The 22,268-nt window shown below is 39.5% G+C and overlaps 2 protein-coding genes across 4 annotated transcripts in view; both read left to right on the top strand.

Moving 5' to 3' along the window:
- Positions 1-12,262, top strand: part of LOC105454652 — a 93,064-nt gene extending 80,802 nt beyond the window's left edge. The window contains exons 4-5 of the mRNA XM_011697425.1: positions 6,572-6,651; positions 12,182-12,262. Of these exons, the coding sequence (XP_011695727.1) occupies positions 6,572-6,651; positions 12,182-12,249 (148 nt within the window). The 3' untranslated portion in view covers positions 12,250-12,262. The remainder of the gene's footprint in view (positions 1-6,571; positions 6,652-12,181) is intronic.
- LOC105454653 (stress-activated protein kinase JNK) lies at positions 12,209-22,244 on the top strand. Of its 3 annotated transcripts, XM_011697427.1 has the most exons (9): positions 12,525-12,610; positions 17,369-17,510; positions 18,562-18,691; positions 19,476-19,673; positions 20,152-20,286; positions 20,374-20,503; positions 21,076-21,234; positions 21,391-21,515; positions 21,836-22,244. In XM_011697427.1, exons 2-9 carry the CDS (start codon positions 17,374-17,376, stop codon positions 21,986-21,988), a joined length of 1,167 nt encoding a protein of 388 aa, XP_011695729.1. In that variant the 5' UTR covers positions 12,525-12,610; positions 17,369-17,373; the 3' UTR covers positions 21,989-22,244. The 3 variants fall into 3 exon arrangements, with proteins under 3 accessions (XP_011695730.1, XP_011695729.1, XP_011695728.1); XM_011697428.1 differs by lacking the exon at positions 17,369-17,510 and having other exon boundaries at positions 12,209-12,610; XM_011697426.1 differs by lacking the exon at positions 12,525-12,610 and having other exon boundaries at positions 16,435-17,510.
- The last annotated feature ends 24 nt before the right edge of the window (positions 22,245-22,268 follow it).

Raw genomic sequence — 22,268 nt, 5'->3', positions numbered from 1 at the left:
TAAAAGCATCATACATGGAGACGCAGCTTTACAAACCGATTAGTGCACATTGCGGTGCACATTGTGATTATTGTTTGCACCCTGAAGACTGTCTACAGTTGCAGACTCGTTTACGACTCGGTTGGCGCATTTAAATCGCGTTAAGGGGTTAAATGGATCCTCCTCTTGAGCCCTCCCTCCCAACGTTAATTGACTCGCGAGGTTCTCTCCCGGCGGCGGCGGAACGGCGGGAGTTATGACCGTTGGTCAGATTGGTCTGCAACATCGCCGTTGTCTGGAAAGCACGGTGGCGTCAGCTCGTTAGCGCCATTATTACGATCGGACGCAAGTCGCCGTCGGGCGCCAAAACAGTGGTTTCGAATTACGGAGGACACTGCCAAGAGGCGATGCGATACCGTTAAATCACCCGGTGGCTTTTGTAATTCGAGTTCGCGGAGGCGTCTCGCGAACGGGCGCCACGGCGCTCCCCATTGGACTACGTCAATTAGTTCGTGATCCCGGTTGATTCCTTTGTTAATGGTAAATACGTGAACTCGGAATTATCCAACGTAGCGGCCATTTCAATCGGATACACTTTGATTTGCCTTCTGCGTCGCTATTTTTAAGATCTTCTCGGTACATCTTTCAGATTCCTACGAAAGGGAAAATCTGTGATTTAGATAAACTTAACCCCGTAAAATAATACATTTCTATTCCTGTCGTTGTAAGTGAAATCCGTACAACAATTTCAACATCTTTCAGAAGCACGTCGAAGGTATAAAAGCAGCTTTTCCTGAAAAGGTCCTTTTCAGCCCTCGGGAGTTTTACTCCGTAAAGTGTTAATGTTGACTTCATAAATGAGTTTAAAACTTGTTCTGAGCGCGAACAACAATTGTCGGACCAAATTTGCTAACGTTGGACCTCTCACTTAGGAAGTTGATAATTGTATTAATAAAATTTATGCGAACATGCAGTGTAAATTTGCTGCATTTTCAAATCAGAAAGGTTATTATCTTTTTCGTTTTTGCGATATTTCAAGAGGAGTAAAGATGTTGATTTTGAGTGACGGAGCTTGGTTTTAATTTGATGTAAAACGTTTGTCGTTTTTTTTTTAATTGAAGAAACGTCTCTCTTTAAAACACGATTAAAGCATTTTTTTTCTAAATGAAAAATAGGATACATCAAAGTCTATAACGATAATCCGATTTTGCTGAAATTTTATTTTCAACTTTATAAATACGACAAATCGTTCGCAGCACTGATAATTGCGGTTTTATTTTCTTTTGTTTAAGAATATTTTATATCCCTTACAAAGAGAATTAAATTAAAATCTTTTCGATTTTTTTGTATGAATTAAATCTTAATGATACAGAATTTGACATAAAACGATATTCCATCTTAATTCTTTTCGTTCTTATTGTTTTATAAAAGAATTACATGTGAGAGAAAGACTAGAAAAAAAAGAACAGGAAGGAGTTCAAACGGTCGTTAGGATTTACGCTAAATCCTTACATTGAGGATCAGGGTTTTCAACGCAACTTCCCGTTAATTCCCTTTAATCCGCTTTTTTTTTTCAAGGCTGTCTTGTACGGCGTTGAACGAAGTTAGAGTTACGGGAAACGGTCGATGCGAGTAGGTAGGTAAAAGGAAAAGGGAAAAACGGCAAAGTAATAGGCGGTAGGGAGAAAGCGAAATTTATTGCGGACAACTTCTTATCTGACAAATCTCTGGGGCGGGGTCTGATTGAGGGATGAATCTCCCTCTCGTTCGGCGAAGCCGTAGCATGGAATTATCGACGTTCCTCGCTATCGACGGATTCGCTTAATGATTTTCTTGCATCTCTCCCTCGCCATTCACCCGCTTTAACTCCTACTTCTTTCGATGCAACGAGAAAAAGGTCTTATGATATCGAGTGTAATTAAAGCACGCGACAAAATCTTTGGAACTTTAAATCGCCAACATGAAATTCGAAAATATTTTAAATATCTTAATAAATTTTTAATCTTCTCTTCAAAGTAATACTATTATAGATATTTTAACGCTAAATGCATCTATTTATTATTTAATACTTTTATAGGAATATTTTTATTCTCAGTTTTCTTAACATAATTTTCCAATTATAAAAAAATTAATTACGAGGGATTAAATAAACCTTTAATAATTAGATTTTCTCTTTATATTAAATACAACACTCACAATAGTGTCACGAGTTAGTAGTAGCACAAGCCGTGTAGACTTTCGACTTTTAGTAGCAAGAAAAAGTCAACCCCGACTCTTGATAGACGGAAAATATGATCCTTATCGGAATCGAGATGCGTGTCTAATGACTGAAAGGAAGAATTGAAAGGCTCATAGATGCACGGAGGATATACGCTTCAAAAGAACGCTTTGAAATCGAATGTCAGAACTCTCTGAAAGCTTTCTGCGCTTCGTCGAGGGTACAAATTCGATTTTCTTGATTCCCGAGGCGTCCCGAACACGCAGGAAAATTAGCCGCCTGATCGGCTACGAATACAAGTTCGAGTCTTTTATCTCTATAGCTGGATGAGAATTTATCTATTTCGGGATTTTAAACTTTTATCTCTTTGTTCTTTTTCTTTTCAATTTTCAAAATTTCTTCTGAAGATAATAAAAGTTACTTTGATCTAAAAGAAATTTTGAAGCTTTAAATATATTTAAATTACAAAGTATTTTTTATAATTAGAAATATTTATTAACAAATGATATATCTTACAATTAGCGTAAGACATAATTTCCAATTTGTGTCTCAGAGAAAATTAATTATTTAATTTAAACAGTTAAAAGACCTGTAATTGACACGTTTTTTTAAAATTATAAATTACTCGACGAAACTCAGAGCAATTTTTTTTTTAAGCAAACGTGACCTATGCACCTCACGTGCAACAAATTGCTTTTCCGGTCACAATAAAAAAAACGTACACTGTTTCATTTGGACGATGCGGTCGAAACTGGACCACTCATCGCCGTCCTGAGACAGGCCCGGCCATTACGAGTCCAGTAACATGGCTGGATAAAAGCGGACATCGTATAAGCGAACGGGGAGAGCAATGCATCCCGACAGGAGCCTGACGGGATCCTGTGGGAAATAGAAACGAGCCTCGTGACGCGCATTGCAGGGGACCGCACCGGGCGCTAGGAAATTTAATATCTGAATCGACATTCCGCGTCTCTCCTTTCATAACAGACAGACCTCACAGACCGCGTTGATTCGACCGAGCAGCATCGCTGTGTATTATCGGTTCGCTCCTGAGACATCGATACGTTTGCTATCTCGTTTACTTCCATCCACAGTGCGCGAAATCAATCCGACGTGGGAGGTCGAAAATGTGGTAGACGATGAACGTTACAAATGGTATATTTCTTAATTTTTAATGCACGAACAATTATTTTGGCGAGATCAATTAATATTAAATTTTATTACAACTTTGAGACAACAAGATTATATATTTCTCGTATTATAAAAAATGCATTACTCTTTTTTTATTGTTCAAAATTTTTTGAAAATCTTTTCAATTAAAATTTAATTTGGCTATGAATAATTCAAAAACAACATATGCAGAACATTTCTACAATACGATATTCTGATCCTTTTTTTCCATATATTCTCCGTTGACTTGAACAGATTTTATTTTGGACTATGATTTCGAGAGAACGTGGTATTCCGTTTCCGAGATCACCCCGAGACGAAATGGAGTTTCGACCATCTTGAATTATCTTGGATCTGTCGATGTCCTGGAGATTCTGCAAGTTCAGTTACGTCTGTCGAAGTAACTGAACTGTTGTCTGACGAGGAAAGAAAATAGGAAGTGATAAAGTGGATCGAGTCTCAGCTTGTAAATAACTTCCGTCCAAACTTAGACATGTAATTCTAGAAATGGAAGTGTATTTCTAGAATTCCTGTAGTTTTTAGTTTACTACTTTTCCCTAAAAAATAAAGGATATTAATTAATTCACTTAATTTGTATTATAATTTGTATACATTTCCGCAAGATACTTGAATAAAGACTCTCGCTCTCATGAAGATTCCTAATAAGACGTTTAATTTTGCATTTAATTTGAAGAGCACGGGGGGAGGCGCAGAAAACCTCTGATCTACCTTCCTCCTACGATAATTCCGTCGAGAAAATATTTATCGTGTCTCGATCGGAGAGAGCACTTTGTGCCCAATTCACGTCGATCGTCGTTAATTGAGAAGACTAGCTTCGTAGCTTCCCGGCGCTATTTATCGTTTCCTCCAGAAGCCGAAGGCGGCAGATGTCCCTGCCGAACCGAAACGACCTTCCGGGACCCTTCGGAACGGATTCGCCCTGTGCTCGCCCTCGACGGCACTTTAGGGACGGCTTTTTCACGAGTCGCCACCGCCGCTTTTCTGCCTCGTTCGTTGCAGATTAAAACCGATCGAAAGCGACTATAGTCGTGAACTTTGCGACTCGCGCTTGTAACTCGAGACGTTGACCCTTTGGCCTTCCTCGGTGAAAAACGAATTTCCGGCGCGAGAATCGCGTAATCCTCTTTGCCGGTATAACTGCGTTTGCGAGTTTTTTTTATTCCCTTCATACCGCGTCGTATCTTTTTTTTTTATTTTTGCCAGCGAAACCAAACGCAGAGTATCAGTTTACTGTATGCTTCACAAAGCCAGCGGGCTGTAACTCTTCTTTGCGTTGAAACTCGATTAACGAAACAATCCGGGTTAGCGTTGCTCTGTGTAACGCGAACTAACGCGAGTCGCGTTTGGAACGCAATTGCGGCTCGCGGATTATGTTCTTTTTTGTGCGGACGACGATTGACGTTGAGTTTACCTCTACAATTCTGATGTGTAATTCGACGTACCCATCCGGCAAAACAATTCGGTGCAAATTTCACACTCATTTCGGGAGGAGTAATTATTATAACGAAATTATTATTCAGTGATAAATGTTTGCATTTATTACAACACGTAATAATCTCTTTTTATAATTATGAAGTTTATTGTGTCGCACTTTTGACACCGCGCTTTTCGAGGCCTCTTCAACGATTTACAAGCGATAATTTAAAAAATTGGCCCACGAATTTTTTAATTCAACATTATTGTTCACATCGTGCGCGTTTGCTCGCAATCCGTCCGGGTGCGAGCGTATCTATCTGGCGAACGCGCGGTGGCGGAAACAACGGGATCATTATAAGGCGCTTTAGAGTAGCTGGACCATCTCTCGCGCGCGCGGTGGTCGCGGTCCGCGCGCGACTTGTCTCAATTTACAGGAACGACGCTGGCATTTCGGCGCGCGGCGGGCCGACGGCGGCGCTAATTTATATTAATTTTAGACACGGTATATATTCGAATTAACGCGCACCGGCCAGCGCTCTCGTGCTGCTTTTTCAGCATTCCTACCCGGGACGCGGAGCCTCTCTCTCTCTCTCTCTCTCTCTCTCTCAGCACCGAAATTCGTGGGACGAGTATTAGGCGAGACCGCCCGCAGAAATAAATCGACGTGAACATCCCCGTCAAAGGGAGACGCGACTTCTGGAATTAAACACAACTGTACTTGTGTATTTTATTAATATACGCCACTCTCAATTAATTTATTCTCCCGCGTAGAGCGTATCTCGGGAGTTGAAAAATTCAGGAGAGGAATAATAATTAAGCCATTAGCGAATTATCGAGCATTGACACTGCATTTTTCATGAGGCACAGTTCTAGCTGAGTTGCGATTTCCCGACGAGACGATCGATTCCAACTTAATTATTTAGCACATGGATTCGCATCGTTTTCCGAAGGATTTCGTTAAATATTCCGCGAGAAACAAGAAGCGAGCGAGGCAAGCTGCCGAGAACGATAATTAATCCCTATTATTCGCGCTGTAATTGAGTCGGCGAATCGCGCTGATTGCGAGCGGGCGAACGTTTCTGTAAAACCAAGATCGTACTGTCGGCAGTCCGTTGATTCGAAATATTCCCATTGTGTATTACCTAATTTTCCAACAAAAGACATGCAAATTAACTGACGGAAATAAAAATTTTAACTCGCCTGTTTAATCTAAAAAAAAAGTGATCATCAATCATGAAAAGGCATTGTGACCAGAAGGAAGGAGTTTTCAAAAAATGTTTATTTCCCCGTTGACAGCCAAACGTTCCTGTGCATTAATAGTAACATAATAATGATAAATTTATAAAGGCTATTGCGAGAGATAGCCGCGCGCTTTGTGGGATTGGTGCCCGGTACCGATTTATGAAATGGAATTACAGAATTGTTTCGCGCGCGATATCGGAGTCGTTTGATCCCGCGCTAAATGCGTTTTTGTGTCGAAGGGGGCTCGTGCCACCGCACGTGCGCCATTGATTTGCATAGCGGCGCAACGGGGTGCAACGGTATCGAGCGAGAGAGAAAGAGAGAGAGAGAGAGAGAGAAAGAGAGAGGGAGGCTACACGGTGGCACAGTAGCACCCGTGCGAATCGATGGACTCGGCGCATCGCTCGGCGTGCATATACACACGGCGAGCGGGGCGGCGCGTGCGGGCATTAACGTATCCGCGGATGCATGCAAATTCCTGTCGACACGCTCTCTGAGGGACGTCTCTGTTCTGTCTGCTTGCAGATCCCTGCTTCCGCATCCGTCCCGCACGGGCGCGTATCAACGTTTTCGCCGCCGCCATCCACAATGGCCGTCTGTTTATGGTGAGTGTGTGTACGTTACGGTAATATTAATTTGCGCGACGTTTCTGACGCGGACGATCAATTTTCTCCCTCCCAGCAACGCTCAAAATATTCGACTGAAATAGATTACGATCGAAAACGCTCGCCGTCAAATGTATGCCGCGACGAAGAGTCTGCCAATACTTCATGCCGTTCAAATATTTGCCACGCTTGGCTCTTTTTGAAGCGAGCTCGGCTTGCAGTTTAGTTACAGAGAGAAAAATATGCTTTTAGTTAAATCAAGTCAGAAATATGAATGCGCGAAGTTTTGTAAATGTGCACGTAGTACATATTTCATTTTTTTTTTAATAGTATACATTTTTCACATGTTAAGTATTTTTTTTTTGCATAACATTATGTATCGCGCGACATTTCTTTCGAATTTTAAATATATTTAAAAAGTGTATCACAGCAGAAGTTCAGGCGGGTATCAAAGGGAGGTAATATTCTCTTGCTGCACGTATAAATTTAGAAATACTGGCTCGTAAAGATTCTCATTTTACGCCGTATTTGTCAAGCACGGCGCTGGTGGCGATGACACGGTACTAATATATCCCGGAAGTTTCTTCAAATCGAAACATAAATTTCGCTCGCGAACGAACGTGTACATTCTCGTACATTCTAAATGCGATAGATCAGAGGCGCGATAGGCGAGAAACTATCCGGTCTCCTCCGCGCTAAATCATCTCCGGCGCAAGAGTAGCATCGTGAAGCTGAACTCTCTTAAATCCGTCTTATCCGGTGAATTATGGTCGCGCGACAATGTTCGTCGCGTTTCTCTCGGAACACGCCTAACTTGAACTCGAAGACGTCGAGACGAAAAATGAAGCACAGATCGTGCAATAATCTATATAAGGAGTGTTTTTTTCTTTTTTACCAGATCAATCATTGAATTAATGGTAGAGTATTGGCCAAACAGGAAACCAATTTTTTTTTTAGATGAAAACGTAAAGTTTTTGCGTTACAAGCTTCATGTTAAAAATTGATTTTTTTTTTTTTAAGTACATATACGAGATGGAATGATGGAACTTTACTTTTTATATAATTTTAACTAAAATTTAATTTTAATTTAAATATTAGTAATTGAGAAAATTGTGAATTTTTTTTCGTGTTTTTGTCGAAGAGAAATTGACATTGAATTTATTAATAATCCGCTTGGAACTGTTAATCTTGTAGAAATGCGACGCTCACGTATATTCGATATTTTTATTCAATTTATGGAGTTTTATTTCAACCGAGCACCGAGCTGAAAAGTATGTAAAAATTCCATAGCCTTGTATTTCTATTCACAAGAGTTCGCTGCTATTTTCATAAAAGGCTCCAAGTGGTTTCCGTAACCGACGAAAATAACACCTTTTTTCCGGCTGCGCATTGTTTTCCATCCGCTATGTTTTTTGCTTCAATATCCATCAAGTTTCATCACTATGCAGAAAAATACGAAGTAAGTTTATCCGCGCGGGAGAGAGAAATGTTGCGAACGAAAAATGAAAATATTTTTTTATCACGATATTTTTATTAGAATAAAAGTATCATGATTAGGTACATATTATGTTTTCTGACGTAAGAATTGATTGAAGCGCGTTCAGATTTGCGAAGCAACTTCGGGGTTGAACGCGCCGCCTAAACCTTGACCCATGATGAAAACCTTAAAAGTCAATTCAAGATCGCTACCCCGAACCGTATAACTTTGCACCTCAAGAGAACTAAGCCGTCGGATAAGACCTCAGATGCTAAAAGTTTTGCAATTTATCACCTTCGCTTAATCAAATAGTGTCGATTCTATCTCGATCATCCTCGATCGAATGCCTCCGTAACTTTGCGGTCCTCGAGTGTTTTCCGTCGAGCTTTCGAAAGCTCGGACAAGCATCCTAGTACTTAATCCTTGTAACTTTTGAATTCCGAACGTCTCTACAAGCTTTCACACATCGATCAAGTATTTTTACATTCGCAATGGCATCTTTAGAACCTCCGTGTTCCGATCGTGCGTGTTTACGTTCATCAACGTGTTTATATGTAATTGATAGCAGGTGGCGAACGACGGAAGGTGGTTGGCCCGTGCAGACAACCACGAAAAGTACGACCACGGCGTCGGCGTCGTCGCCGCCTCCGCCGCCGCCGCCGTCGTCGTCGTTGTCGTTGTCGTTGCGTTGTCGGTCTACGTCTGCAACAGTTGCTATAAATAATCGGGGGAATCCCGAGGTGCTAGAAGAGATATCGGCGCGCACGAAAGCACGCGTGCGAAAGTATTCGCCGCTGCGACGGAGGTGTCGTCAACCGAGTTGCAACATCGCGGTAATATTATATTGCAATTTAATGATTCGCCATTTCAGTATTGAAATTATCATAAATAATAGAAAGAATATAGAAGAATAATTATTATGTATAAAGTATATTATATTCAAATAGCTAAAAGTCATATATTGTATTGTATTAAAATTAATTTAAAGAGGAAAACAATTGTAATATTTTGATACGCAAACTAATTGTAACATATTTACAAAATAACTTATAACTGACTAAGAACTTGTAATGTGTATTCTCTTGTTATATGTGTAGTTGATGATTAAGATCTCCCAATATCGAGCTGTCGCTTTTTTAAGCAGAAGTGGACTTAATTGATTTTTCTTGTGCTATATTGTAAGCCACACGTGTACACATATTTCTGTCAATTTCTCTCTCTTTCTCTTTCTCTCTTTCTGATCGATTGATATCTCTGATAGTTGACAGGGCTGAGCTCTTATTATCCAAACGTTGAATAAGGACGCAATTGGGTTAGCCGCGTTACACACGAAGCTCGAAAGTTCAATCGCTTGTACGCGGTTGTGAGAGTGTTCGTTCTTGTTGATCGATCGAAGAACGACACGATGATGGACGTTGTAGCGATGCTGGCTTTTCTACGGTTATAGTCTTCGACAACGATGTACAGAGGCAAGACGACCCAGATCACTCGGAGTGAGATGCCACAGAGATAGTCGCTCTTCTTCTCTATCACATGTTCCAGCGACAGGCACTATTATCTTTAACGATTTATTCAGCTGCCGCTGCTGCGCCCGTTGATGGGATTCCTCGGATTCGCGTCTCTCTTCATCTCCCTTTCGCTGTGGTTTTCGCTGATAGAGCGCTAGTTTCTTCAAACTGATGAAAACATCTTTACTTGTCCTGCTCTCCTTTAGTTAGGAATTTTCTCTTTGACACTCCACCTCCGTTCAGTGCCCTAGTCTAGTTCTTGCTTACCCTTTGCATTCGAAACTTCTGTTTCAGTTTTAGTATTGTAAATTATTAAATCTTTACTTGTGTTTATTTCATTAATTATTATTATTATTTTTATCATTATTTTTAAAGTGTATTTTGGTAGTCTGCTTTTTTATTTGAAAAATTTTGATCCGATATATTTAATATAAGAAGTTGTATTATTAATAGCATTTATTATTATTAATGAAATATTTATTTTTTAAATAAATAATTTATAATAATAAATATTTTGTTATGTAAATATCTTATTATATGTATGTGCCAAAATTAATAGATCTTTTGACTCTTAAAATATTTCGAATTTAGAATTTATTATATTCTTTGTGTAAGTTAAAAAATCCATCAGGTGTATGACGGTGCTAACGCATATACAACAGTAAGGAATAATTATTCAAAATTTTCGATGTTTTGATCTTAGAGCAAAAAATTTTGGTGTATCTATTTTTTTCGTTTCAGTACTCTGTACGTGGTTTTTGTGACTAGTAGAACAATAAATTAGTAATAACGTTAGTAGAATAAGCTTAATTATGGCATATAGTCAAACTTTTTTTATTAGTTTTTTAGGGATGCTAGGTTTACAGAGATAAAAATTTTTTATTTTACTTATCCTTTTATTCGTTTTTGTACTTATTGTTAGTCCAAAAAACAGAACAAAACAACGGTTCCATAAAATTGATTGTACCGACTCTCTTGATAGCTGTTTCTCATGTTTGTTCTTTTATATCTATTCGAAAAAATGTAGAAAGTTAAGATAAGAAACGATTCCATTTGTGCAATTGCACTGTGTTTTGTTGCTCTTATAGCGTAATTTCTCCTAACAAATATATACATTTCGTTTCGGTAACGGTTCTCGTTTTCGAGTTCTTCGACCAAGAACGAAAGATAATGGACAAGTGGATGACTTTCGAATTTGAAAGACAACAGGTGCTTTCGTTTCTCCCCTCATCTGCATCGCTGACGTGATGGACGAGGTTCAAATTTTAAGCAAAAAGTATTCGCAAACATGCTCTTTGTATAGGTGAGTCGATATTACATCAATTTTCCTTGAATGAAAACAAATTGCGATCTTGTCAAATAATTTATATCCTATTATTATGATTGATAATATACCATATGATGATCATTGAAAACTTCATTTATTATAACTACGTACGTATTAAGTGTAGGATAAACAAGATGAATTGAAATAAATGCGTGAATGTTGTCAATGGTAATATTTTTTTAAAATAACAATTACAAAGTGGCGATAAACTGGCATCACAGATTGACAATGTTTTTCTTACTTGAATATTTTGTTCAAAAATATTGATCGTAAAACTGTAATTTAAAGAAATATGTAAAATATATATTTTGCATAGTCTTGAAGAGGATTCTTTTTCGCTCTCTAATGTAAAACTGGTTCAAGTTGGATCCAATTTTAGATTCAGACTGAATCCTGAATTTTAGCTAGATCCTAAGTGGATGTTCATTGAATCTTGGCTGAGTTGAGGTTTGATCCAAAGAATGAGCTCAAGGCGGGTTCCAAACTGGCTTTATACATAAGCCACGGAAACATTAAAATGGTTTTTCAGCGAGTACTTGAATATATTCGAATGCACGAGCGTCATTGAAATATTGTGAGTCATTTCAAACCTCGGCGCTATTCTGTGATTTTGGACACGGCTGGCGTTTCATTATCATCTGAATCCAAATACGATAATCGATGCGAATTGGAGCCTCGATCTTTTCTTTTTTGCCAGAATAATTCGCTTTCGTAATCGGTGATGGAAGGTAAACGAACTCATTTTCGACCTTTGACTTTTGCATCGCGTTTCCTTGACATTGATTAATACGTTTATTATACGCATAAGCCAGTCATGCACAGACCTGCGTAAATGACGTTGATTAAACTTACACAAATGATATAGTTTTGATTTATCGACGCTGCAAATTTTGCGTCATATGTCGCGTGCTCTTTGAACATTGCGTCCTTGAGAGAATTATTATTAGATTACGTGAAATCCTCATGTGAAATGTCACACTTTTGCAAGAGTTTCTTTCTTTTTCTTTTTTTTTTAATTTCTTGACAAAATTCAGTTCTATTGTTACCAAAGTTACTATTAAATCATAATAAATGACAACAGCTTCACTTCAGTTCATCTATTACATTTTGAAGATTTGTACAATTTTTGTATGAGATAAATAATATCGAATAATTTAACAATTGGCAGTTGGGAAAAAACGGATTTATGCGAACTTTCGTCTCCTTTTCTCGTTGCAGACAATTCCGGGGCACGTAGGGACTCAACGGGCAGCAACGTGCTGAGGCGCGATCTGCCGCAGGTCTGACCTGGCACTCGCAGGCGCGCGGCGCAGCCCAGCGGAAGAAACACCCGCCAGCATCGTCACCGCTACTATTCCGTGGGTGCCCTGAAAATCGCGCGTCCAAAGTGGCTAAGAGCGTAAGTCCCCGTCGAGCGCACCAGGAGTGCTCCAGCGGGGTGGACGGTGTGCAGGTGCAGGCGGCGGCGCAGGTGCAGCAGCAGCAGGAGAGACGAACACCGAGGCGCATGCCTTACCTGGGGCCTGATATGACAACCCGGCTGTCCGCCATGTTCTACACGGTCGAGGTCGGGGACACCAAGTTCACCATCCTGAAGCGCTACCAAAATCTCAAGCCTATCGGGTCGGGCGCGCAGGGGATAGTCTGGTGAGTTTAATAGCTGTTGTAATTCGATAGTTTTTTTTTCTTGGAATTATTAGATTATAGAATCAAAGAGAGACACATGCGAGCCGTGCGAAACGGCGAATCGTCCCTCAGAAATCTCAACGAAATCCCAGTGAAATCCCCCCTCCCCCCCCCATACGTTCTAACGATTCTACACGAGAGAATAAAACATGATAAAATAATTGAAGAGAACTCAAAAAGAGAGATATTATACCCATCCTGCAACGTCCGATATCGAATACGCAGCCGTATGAAAAATTCTATCTATCGCGCGTGATGTTTGTTACGTTCCGCTATGATATGTCTTATATGATATTTCCTGGGTAAAATAATGTCGTCTACCTTCGGTACGTATACAATTGATAACAATGTCGGCATCCATCGGACGTAAAAGTTTCGAGGTGGATTTTGAAGTCGGGCGTACGTTGTATCGCTACGTCGACATATATCTTGAAGAAGGGGGAAAAGAGGGTTAACTACGATTTTTCTTATTCGCGCTCGGGGACCGACCAAGATCGACGGCAAAGGAAAAACCATCCGTGCAGAAGGAACGGGGGAGGGTGGGGAGGCAGAGTTGAATCGGGCAATTCGATTCGGAACGAGAGGGAACGTCGGGATTTCGCGAGAGTACGTGGGTTTCCGGCGACAGGGAGCGACGTCGACGAGAGGCAGAACGCCCCTTCCTTGTAAGCCGGCGGCGTGATGTCGGAAAAATCGCCCTCGACGACAGTTTCACGGCGTCTCTCGTCGTCGTGCTTGCCGTCGATACTCAATCTTCAGACGAGGCGAATTAAATCGATGACGCTCGTTTTCTCGTCAACATCCGAGCACTGAATAGATTTCATCATGCTCCCTTCATATCTGCAGGGTATTTAGACGTTGCAACGATCGATGGGAAGTTAATGGAATTGTAACAGCATAAAGAGATATAAAACTCGACAAGAATAAATAGTAGGAGAAAGAAGATATACAAACAGAAGAAAGAAATCCTGTGATCAAAGATTGGAATTGAAATTTAAAATTAAAATAATATAGAATGTTCTGCTTTTTTTTTTAATACTGTTTCCTATTCTCCGTTTTTACGGATCGATTTATGAAACGTTGAATTTAAATATGATTTGTCTCTCGCGATATCACTGCGACCGTTCGCTAATTGCGACCTCCCTTTAACGTTCCAAAAGTAAAATTAGAGCATGAAATAGTAAAATTCCAAGTACTCTCTGCATTTTATAATTTACATCCTCTTAAGAACTTGAGAGAAATTTACTTAAATTTGAGTTTCTCAACTTTAATATATCTATCGATTTTCTCAAGTTTTTGTTAAAGCAGGAAGAATGCCTAATGGTAGGTTCTTATACTTTTAATTTGTGTTCTAATAGATCCGATGATTTTACAAATAACCATTGTTCCCACTTTTCTCTCTCGTTCCGACTATTAACGACCTGGCGTAAGGCGTTAGCGTGACGGCCGGTCTATGCCCCGAACTCGCAGATTGTTGAAATTCACGGCGCACATTTTATCGATCGTACGGTCCATCACGATGATCGTTCCCCGGATCGCCTTCTCGGTGCCTCGCACGTGTCTCTTCTTTGACGTCCGATAGGAACTGAAATAGTGCATTATCCGAGAAAGCGCAATCTCGAACAATACACGGGTGGCTCGTGGCATAGCAGGTAAGTCGAACGAACGAACGGTCGAAGGGAATGCGGATATCGGTTTTCGATAAAAATTCTGCCGTGGCGTGGAGTCCATTACGAAAAATATGCGAGATGTCTTTTCGTTTTGCCTCGCCCCTCGAGAGGAACGAGCTGCTCTTCTCTCGAAGAGGACGGTTGATTTCGCGCACACGGAAGTAGGTAGGTCAGACTGCGAAAGGAAATCGGCTAACGACGGCCGGATATTATTCACGGCGGAATCTGTGACCTGCACATTAATCTTGGCATTATCAGGAATATCGGAGATAATTTTTGCTAATATTAAAAAATGTTCATTATCCTGTGAAAAAGAGAATATTATAATCGGTCTAGTGCTATTTTTATTAATGTAATAAAATGTTAGCGGCTAAAAAAAATATGTTAATAGTGAAGACCTCGTGAAAGTACCCATTAAAATTCGCAGTTACGAAAGGTATCTTGATACTGCTGGGATCCCGGATGATGCTGTAAAATGCCACTGAGGAGTATTTCAAGTTGGTAGCGTTTCTCGGAGATTAAATATGTTCTGAAAGTTTTACGTATCGAGAGGAATGCACATTCCGAAATTATTTCAGAGAAAGCAAAAGAGATGATCTATAAATTCTTCCACAAATAATATTTTCCTATTTCCTATAAAATTATACAGCCTATCAAAATGCATTATTTTGAATTTATGGAAAGATCAATATATTCCAAATATTTTAAGATTTTTTAATGATCATTAAAATAATCATATTTAAATTTTAAATATAACACAGTATTTTGAAGAGAATTCGGAAAATCAATCTAAATTTCGTTTTCTGAAAACTTTAAAATTACTTTTCTTAGTTTCTTTAAGGAAGTGGGTCAAACTATTGTTATTTACGACCTGATTGTTTTTTTTATCGTGCTCTTTTTTTATTATTATGCTTTTGAAGAAGAGGATCTCGAATTTATAGCGTAACAATCTTTGCTGCATTTTTGCAAAAATGTTACAATTCGTACGACAGAAGTTTACTGTAAAAAGCCCAGATACATCGCTTCTTCTCCGGAGGGAAAAGGTTAATGATTTCTTGAAATCACTGCGCGAATATACCCGGTGGCTTTTACCATTATCCTAAAGCTGCAAGGTACACAGAAATGTTCAAGGAGATGCGGGAAGGAGTTCTGAGCTCGTTTGATCGCGTTTAACCGGCCGTCGAATACGATTTCTCTCATATGAAGAAACGGTCTCGGCCGGCGAACACGACATTTCGAAAGGTAGACGAAGGTAATGTTCTGTCGTGAAGAACCCTCCCATACTTACGATTGTATGTTCGATAGAAGATCCGCATGCCTTTCACATGCTTCCTAGCAGCATATTTCTGGTATCGCTCGTTATTTTTCCAGTTTGCATTAACTGATAATTGAACTCACAAATTGCGTTTGTTTAATGAGCCACACCTGCGATGTATTAGATTGTAAAATCGCGATCTTTTTTTGTGATCTAATTTGAGGTCTGAAGCGTAAGATAACATTGAACTGGAAATTAGAGAGTTGATTTTTTTTAACATAATTGTCTGATTTAATGTTTAGTATAATTAAAAAAAAAAAAGAAAAAATTAAAGCTAATAGTTTATAGCAGCTTAAAATTTATTTCTTACAAGAAACAAAGTACTTGTGGCTCAATAAACTATTTACTTCTCTGGATGCACATTCAATTTTGTATTTTATTTCTATAAAACTTGTCCGTATACGTATATAATATTTTGAATTATATTTTATATATATATATATATATATATATATATATATACAAAATATAATTATATTTTTGAATTATATTTTATTTACATAAATTATATTTTAAGTATGCATATAAATTATATTATATATATATATATATATATATATATATATATAAACATAATTTAGAATATTAACTATACACAGTGTAGAACTTTTCAACTGTATCGCAGCAATTCTGTTAGTGATTTTAATTTTATTTTATATTTCTACTTTTTTATTTTGCCGATTTGCTTATCCTTGCATGGTTTTTGGATCCATCTACTACTCTCGCACCACCGATTCACTCACGATTGACACGATTGGCGCAAAATATATGCTACGGTCTGATCTCGCAAGAGTACGTCGCACGCTGAAGAAAAGAGCATTAGATTGTATGGATGGTTCCGACAATCAGGCACGAAATTCGCGCGACGCTGTTCTCGAAGGAAAATACGAGAGAGAAAGAGAGAGGAAGAGAAAGAGAGAGAGAGAGAGAGAGAGAGATCTTTGAAGGATTGCCAGGTGGAACGACGGGCCTAACTCGAGCGCGTTCCAACAGTTATACATCACGCTCGTTTGTCCTTTGAGACTGCTGTCGGTGACGTTGTTGCGGCGGTCGACGGAGAAAAATTACGTTCAACGAAACGCGACGCGTTTTGCAACGCAAAGTGCAAAATATAATTTAGTATCTTTCGGCAAGTTTCTACATTTTCGCGATAAATAATAAAATTAAATTCGTCATCTGCCGGCACGGACGTATTTTAATTTACGTTTTTGGGTGATCCATTTCGCAACAAATGGATTTGGAAGAGTATAAGCTTTTAATATCAATTAAAAGAAATGCCTTCAAAATAAGAGTTTCAAATATCATAAATGTACATAAATTTTATTATTCGTAACGTAAATTATAACGACGTTAATTGTTGTGGATTTACTTTTCTTTTCTTATTTAATAAATTGTGATGTTAACAATAATAATTGGGTTCCATTACGAACTTGTAACTTGCGCCATTTAATCACTGAAAACGAGCTTTCGATCGCGAATGTCGTCGAAACCTGGCGACGATAAATTTTCTCCGTCGCCGCGATCTGCTTGATCGTTTCTTTTTTTCCTGTATCCTATAGTCCTTGTGTCGTTGGTTTGGTAGCTCTAAAGCCATAATATACACTACCTAAGTTAAGGCACGGGAATCGCCACGAGTTTGAAAGAAAGTAGAGAGAAAGGGAGAGAGCGAGAGAGAGAGAGAGAGAGAGAGCAAGAGCGAGAGAAAAAGAGAGACTTAAAGAACATTTAAAAAAGAGGTAATGGCGACGAACGCAACGGAATTGAGCAACATTCGGAGTGGCTATCGTCGACACATTTTCGGCGACACTGAGCTCTGCATACCCGAGAGATACGTCGACGTCGTACCGCGTGGCGTCGGCGCTCAGGGTATCGTCTGGTGAGTAAAATCCACGACCCGCATATACATATAGATCACGCTGTGAGTGTCTATTTTTCTGTCTCTTTCACTGACCTTAATACAGTATTTTATGTTATGTCAAAGAGCGTGGTAGTGTTTATATCACGTCCAGGTGCGTTAAATTCGCTGCAGCCGTCGCTGAAAATTTGGTAGATATTCTTTTGACCTTTGTGCTCTCGCAATAATATCTTCTTGTTATTATTTCAGTATAGCTATTTTTCACGATATTCTTTTTTTTTAATTAAATTTTTGTGAATTTATTATTTTGTACATTAATTATACGAGAAATTTTTTTCATAAAATACCTGTACTTTGTTTTTATTAAAATAGTTGTTTCTGTTAAAACAATTTGTTTTCGTAAAATATTTTTATTAACATACAGGGTATCCCGTCACTACCGCATTTCCGCACGTCGAGATTATTGTACGAATATGTAATGATATTTTTATTAAGAAATTGTTTGTGCTTCTATATGGACATAACGTATGCGTAATTAATATCAAAACATATTATAAAATATTAATAATTTTTTGTAGTGAAATATTACGAGCTGTCAAAATAAATTCATAACTATATTCATTTATCTCGTCATATCGACATTTGTCATATTGACATGTTTGAGCGCGCGAAATGTCAGTGTTCTGTGATTCGAGAACTTTAATCGCTACTAATTTATAAAACTTTTATAGCCTCATTTTGTATTAGGATTTTCGTCTCCAAATTATCTCAAGGACACGTTTTTAAGAGATAATGCGGTAGTGACGAGACACCCTGTGTATTTGAAAATTAATGTTTATTATTTTATTAAATTAGAGAAATCTTATTGAATCTTATTTACATTGTGCCACACGGACGGAATATAGGCTGAGACTTGTCGCAACTAGAAATAAAGTAAATTTAGATAAAAATTTTTGATTGACGGATTATTTATTCACACTTTTAATTATTTATTTCAGTTCGATGCATTTAGTTCGATGAAGTCGCTCGTATGATCGAACGATCTTGAATTTCTCTTTCATCTGTGTTCCAGCGCGGCGTTCGACACCGTCACTGCGCAAAATGTGGCGATCAAGAAGCTGTCCAGACCTTTTCAAAACGTGACGCACGCGAAGAGGGCCTACAGAGAGTTCAAGCTCATGAAGCTGGTCAATCACAAAAACGTACGTTTTTCCCTTAAATCTAATTCCATTCCGTTCTCTCAGTTCGTGACACGCAGATACTCTTTAGACACGCACGTGTCACGTGTTGTCGCATACGTGCAATCTTTTTCTGAGATCGCGATGAATTATAAGTGTCTAATATCACTCAATTCTTGTTGCTAAATAAAACGCTGATGTGCAGCATGTACCTCGATATGTAACATTATTTCGCGAGAATTGTAATTGCGCTTTGTGCTATAATTTATTGTTGTACAAGTGAATGTGTAAGGACAATTTTTCATTGCCGTTTGTTTTAATAAAATTAAGTAGAAATGTGGAAGAAAACTGCACAGGTTCTAGCCATTATTTTTCTCGTCGTATTCGCAGTCGTAATTTGTCCTTGTCATCGAACAATTTTCCGAGAGCATAGTTCGTTAAAGAAGTTATAAGTTGAGAAGTAATAATAGGAATTAAAAGTAAAGTAAGTCCATGCAATAAGTGTACGTCTTAATCGGGTTTCGATTTGCTGAAATTTATTTCAATCCCATTCCTTTTAATTCGATACCAAGAAGAGCATAATAAAGAGGGTTGAATAGATGGAATAACAACGGAAAGAGTTTCACGTAACTCTGGGAGAGAGTTAAAGCCCTTGAGATCTGAAGAAAGAAAGTCTGAGAAAAAGTAGCGTAAGGAGAGCAAATTTCATTCGTAATTCATTGTTATTCGTCGTTGTCCAGGCATTGCCCAAGGATCTCGTAGGAATCGAAATCGATTCGTCAATTTACGACGACTTGTCGCCTTGCAGATAATCGGTCTCCTGAACGCGTTCACGCCGCAACGGTCGCTGGACGAGTTTCAAGACGTGTATCTGGTGATGGAGCTCATGGACGCGAACCTGTGCCAGGTGATCCAGATGGATCTGGACCACGAGCGTATGTCGTACCTCCTCTACCAGATGCTGTGCGGCATCAAGCACCTACACTCCGCCGGCATTATTCACAGGGTGAGTGACGTACGCCGTTCGCGCGTTGCGCCCCGATGAAAATTGCATAACGGGCGGGGCCATTTAATCTACCGTAACGAGATTCATTAGCGACGGCCATTCCTGCATACCCGTGGCCCCGTGGCTGCTGTTGTCCCGCGCCGCGGCGAAAGAAATAACTGCCGTCGTTCCGATTAATTTCCCGACGCGCCGCGCGTTATAATAGAATAGCTAAACCGGCGGCGTCGCGCGTTCTCATTAAAAATGAGAACGCGGCGCAACGATTGCGGGATTATCTGCGTAAATTAACGTTCTAGAAATTAAAATTTATATACAGCTGTAGAATAGCGTCTTGTGATCGACTCCGCTACGTGATAACTTCGCGATTATTATATCGATCGCTCTCGCGAGTTTAATTCTCATTATCGACGCTTTAATCATTTCCCCTTCGATGATTCTCGAGATAAATCTGTAAAATTCGATTTTGCTTCTCGCGTAGGATCTAAAGCCGAGCAACATTGTCGTAAAATCCGACTGCACGCTAAAGATCCTCGACTTCGGCTTGGCGAGGACCGCCGGTACCACATTCATGATGACGCCCTATGTCGTCACGCGGTATTATCGGGCGCCAGAGGTGAGTTCTCTTGTAATTTTTCGTACAATTTATTTGCGGTTAGCTCGATCCTTTCGCTCACTCCGTCTGTTTGTTTTTTTTCGCCAGGTGATTCTGGGCATGGGGTACAAGGAGAATGTGGACATCTGGTCGGTGGGGTGCATCATGGGCGAAATGATACGCGGTGGCGTACTGTTTCCGGGCACGGATCACATCGATCAGTGGAACAAAATAATCGGTAAGGCTGAATTTTTCGTTACAACAATAATTATAATACTGATCATGATAGTTTGTAACAATCCGATGTTATAAAATAAAATCTTTAAAATTGTCTTTTAAATTGTAGAGAACAGAATTAAATTTGGGATGAAACAAAATTCCATGTTGTTATTATAATAATCCACATTGTAAATGTGTCGTCAGAGTCAAGTAAAATATAAAATGACAAATGATTTTACTAGAATCTATAAAATTATATGCATTAACACTCAGCAATATTTTTCAGTTATTATTCAATATCAGTCAGTTATTATTTAATATATTTGATTGTAAGGGTTATAGTAATTATCTAATCAACTGTCTGACATTTTCCGTTTTATAAAAATATAATTATAAATACTTTACAAATTCTATGACATTTTTTTTTATTATAAGCAGATAACAATCACATTATATACGTTCCTAATAATTTTTGTAGTCAGGATAATTGTGGTCTTAAAGATTTCTTAATGTTATCACAAAAGAGATAATCGCGATTGTCTCGCAGCTGCCGTTGTATTGTAAAATTAAGATAGTTGCTCTTATCTGCAGAACAACTTGGCACACCGGCGCAGGAATTCATGCAACGGCTGCAGCCGACCGTCAGAAACTACGTGGAGAACAGGCCGCGATATCCAGGCTATCCCTTCGAGAGGCTATTTCCGGACGTCCTATTCCCTTCGGACTCCTCGGAACACAATAGATTAAAAGGTGAGTAGGTCAGCAAGTCGACGCCCCGCGTCGCGAGATTGATCGCGGGACGCGCGCGTTCCGGCGCGCGGACGATGAGATTATCCGCATTCTCGTCACCGCCTTGCCTTGCCTCCCTCTGGCTCTTCCTTTCACAGTTTTTATTTCCTCTTCTAGCGAGCCAAGCCAGGGATCTATTGTCGCGCATGCTCGTGATCGACCCGGAGCGACGCATTTCTGTAGACGAGGCGTTGCTGCACAATTACATAAACGTCTGGTACGACGAGGGGGAAGTCAATGCTGTAAGTAGGCTCTATCGATTGATTGCGTGAATGGATAGTCGCTTCCAAACTGCCTTCTCCAAAAACCGTAGAATTCATCGCGGCCACTGATTTAATTTAAGAAATTAAAATCTTGTATCTCCAAAAAATATATTATTTAAAAATATTAATTATAAAAATAATTCCAATAAATGTGATTGCAAACAGTTGTTTTTGGCGTGATAAAGAAATCCTTCTTAACAAGATATATGTACTTCTCGTTTGCTTTAATTAAATGCGAAATTGGTTATTAATCTTTCTTATGTGTAATGATTCACAAGACAATCTGATGTGTTTTGCAGCCCGCACCAGGTCCGTATGACCATAGCGTGGACGAGAGGGAACACACGGTGGACCAGTGGAAGGAGCTGATCTATCAGGAGGTGATGGAGTACGAGACAAGTCACAATCCCGCGGCGGTTGCTCAGTCGTCAGAGAGCGCTGGGAACCGGTAGATACCGCGGAGCAGCAGCCCATCCACGATCCCCCTCTCGTCGAGGAAGCATCCGGATAGTCTGAACTGGAACCGTTTGGACATCGCGTCGTAGCGAGAGAGGGAGGGGCAACCGGAGGGAGAAAGGAAGGAACGAAGAAAGGAAAGAGGATAAATCAACGTCCACGAATCTAAATCTCCCTCTTCTTCCGAGAAGGCAAGAAACGCAAGTGAGAAAAACATGGACAGGGAAGAAGTCTTACTCTATCGAGTGTCACGGGGGGAGATCGGAAGAGCACACG

Source organism: Wasmannia auropunctata, unplaced genomic scaffold, assembly GCF_000956235.1.
Source record: "Wasmannia auropunctata unplaced genomic scaffold, wasmannia.A_1.0 LD335977.1, whole genome shotgun sequence".
NCBI classification, from domain to species: domain Eukaryota; kingdom Metazoa; phylum Arthropoda; class Insecta; order Hymenoptera; family Formicidae; genus Wasmannia; species Wasmannia auropunctata.
This window is presented reverse-complemented; position numbering and strand designations above follow the sequence as displayed.

Bases quoted from the DNA above. Each gene is read 5' to 3' on its own strand.
- LOC105454653 (XM_011697428.1), top strand. From the start codon at position 12,471: ATGCCTTACCTGGGGCCTGATATGACAACCCGGCTGTCCGCCATGTTC. The intron at 18,692-19,475 runs GTACGTTTTTCC...GTCGCCTTGCAG, and splicing joins AGCTGGTCAATCACAAAAAC to ATAATCGGTCTCCTGAACGC. The intron at 20,504-21,075 runs GTAAGGCTGAAT...TCTTATCTGCAG, and splicing joins TCAGTGGAACAAAATAATCG to AACAACTTGGCACACCGGCG.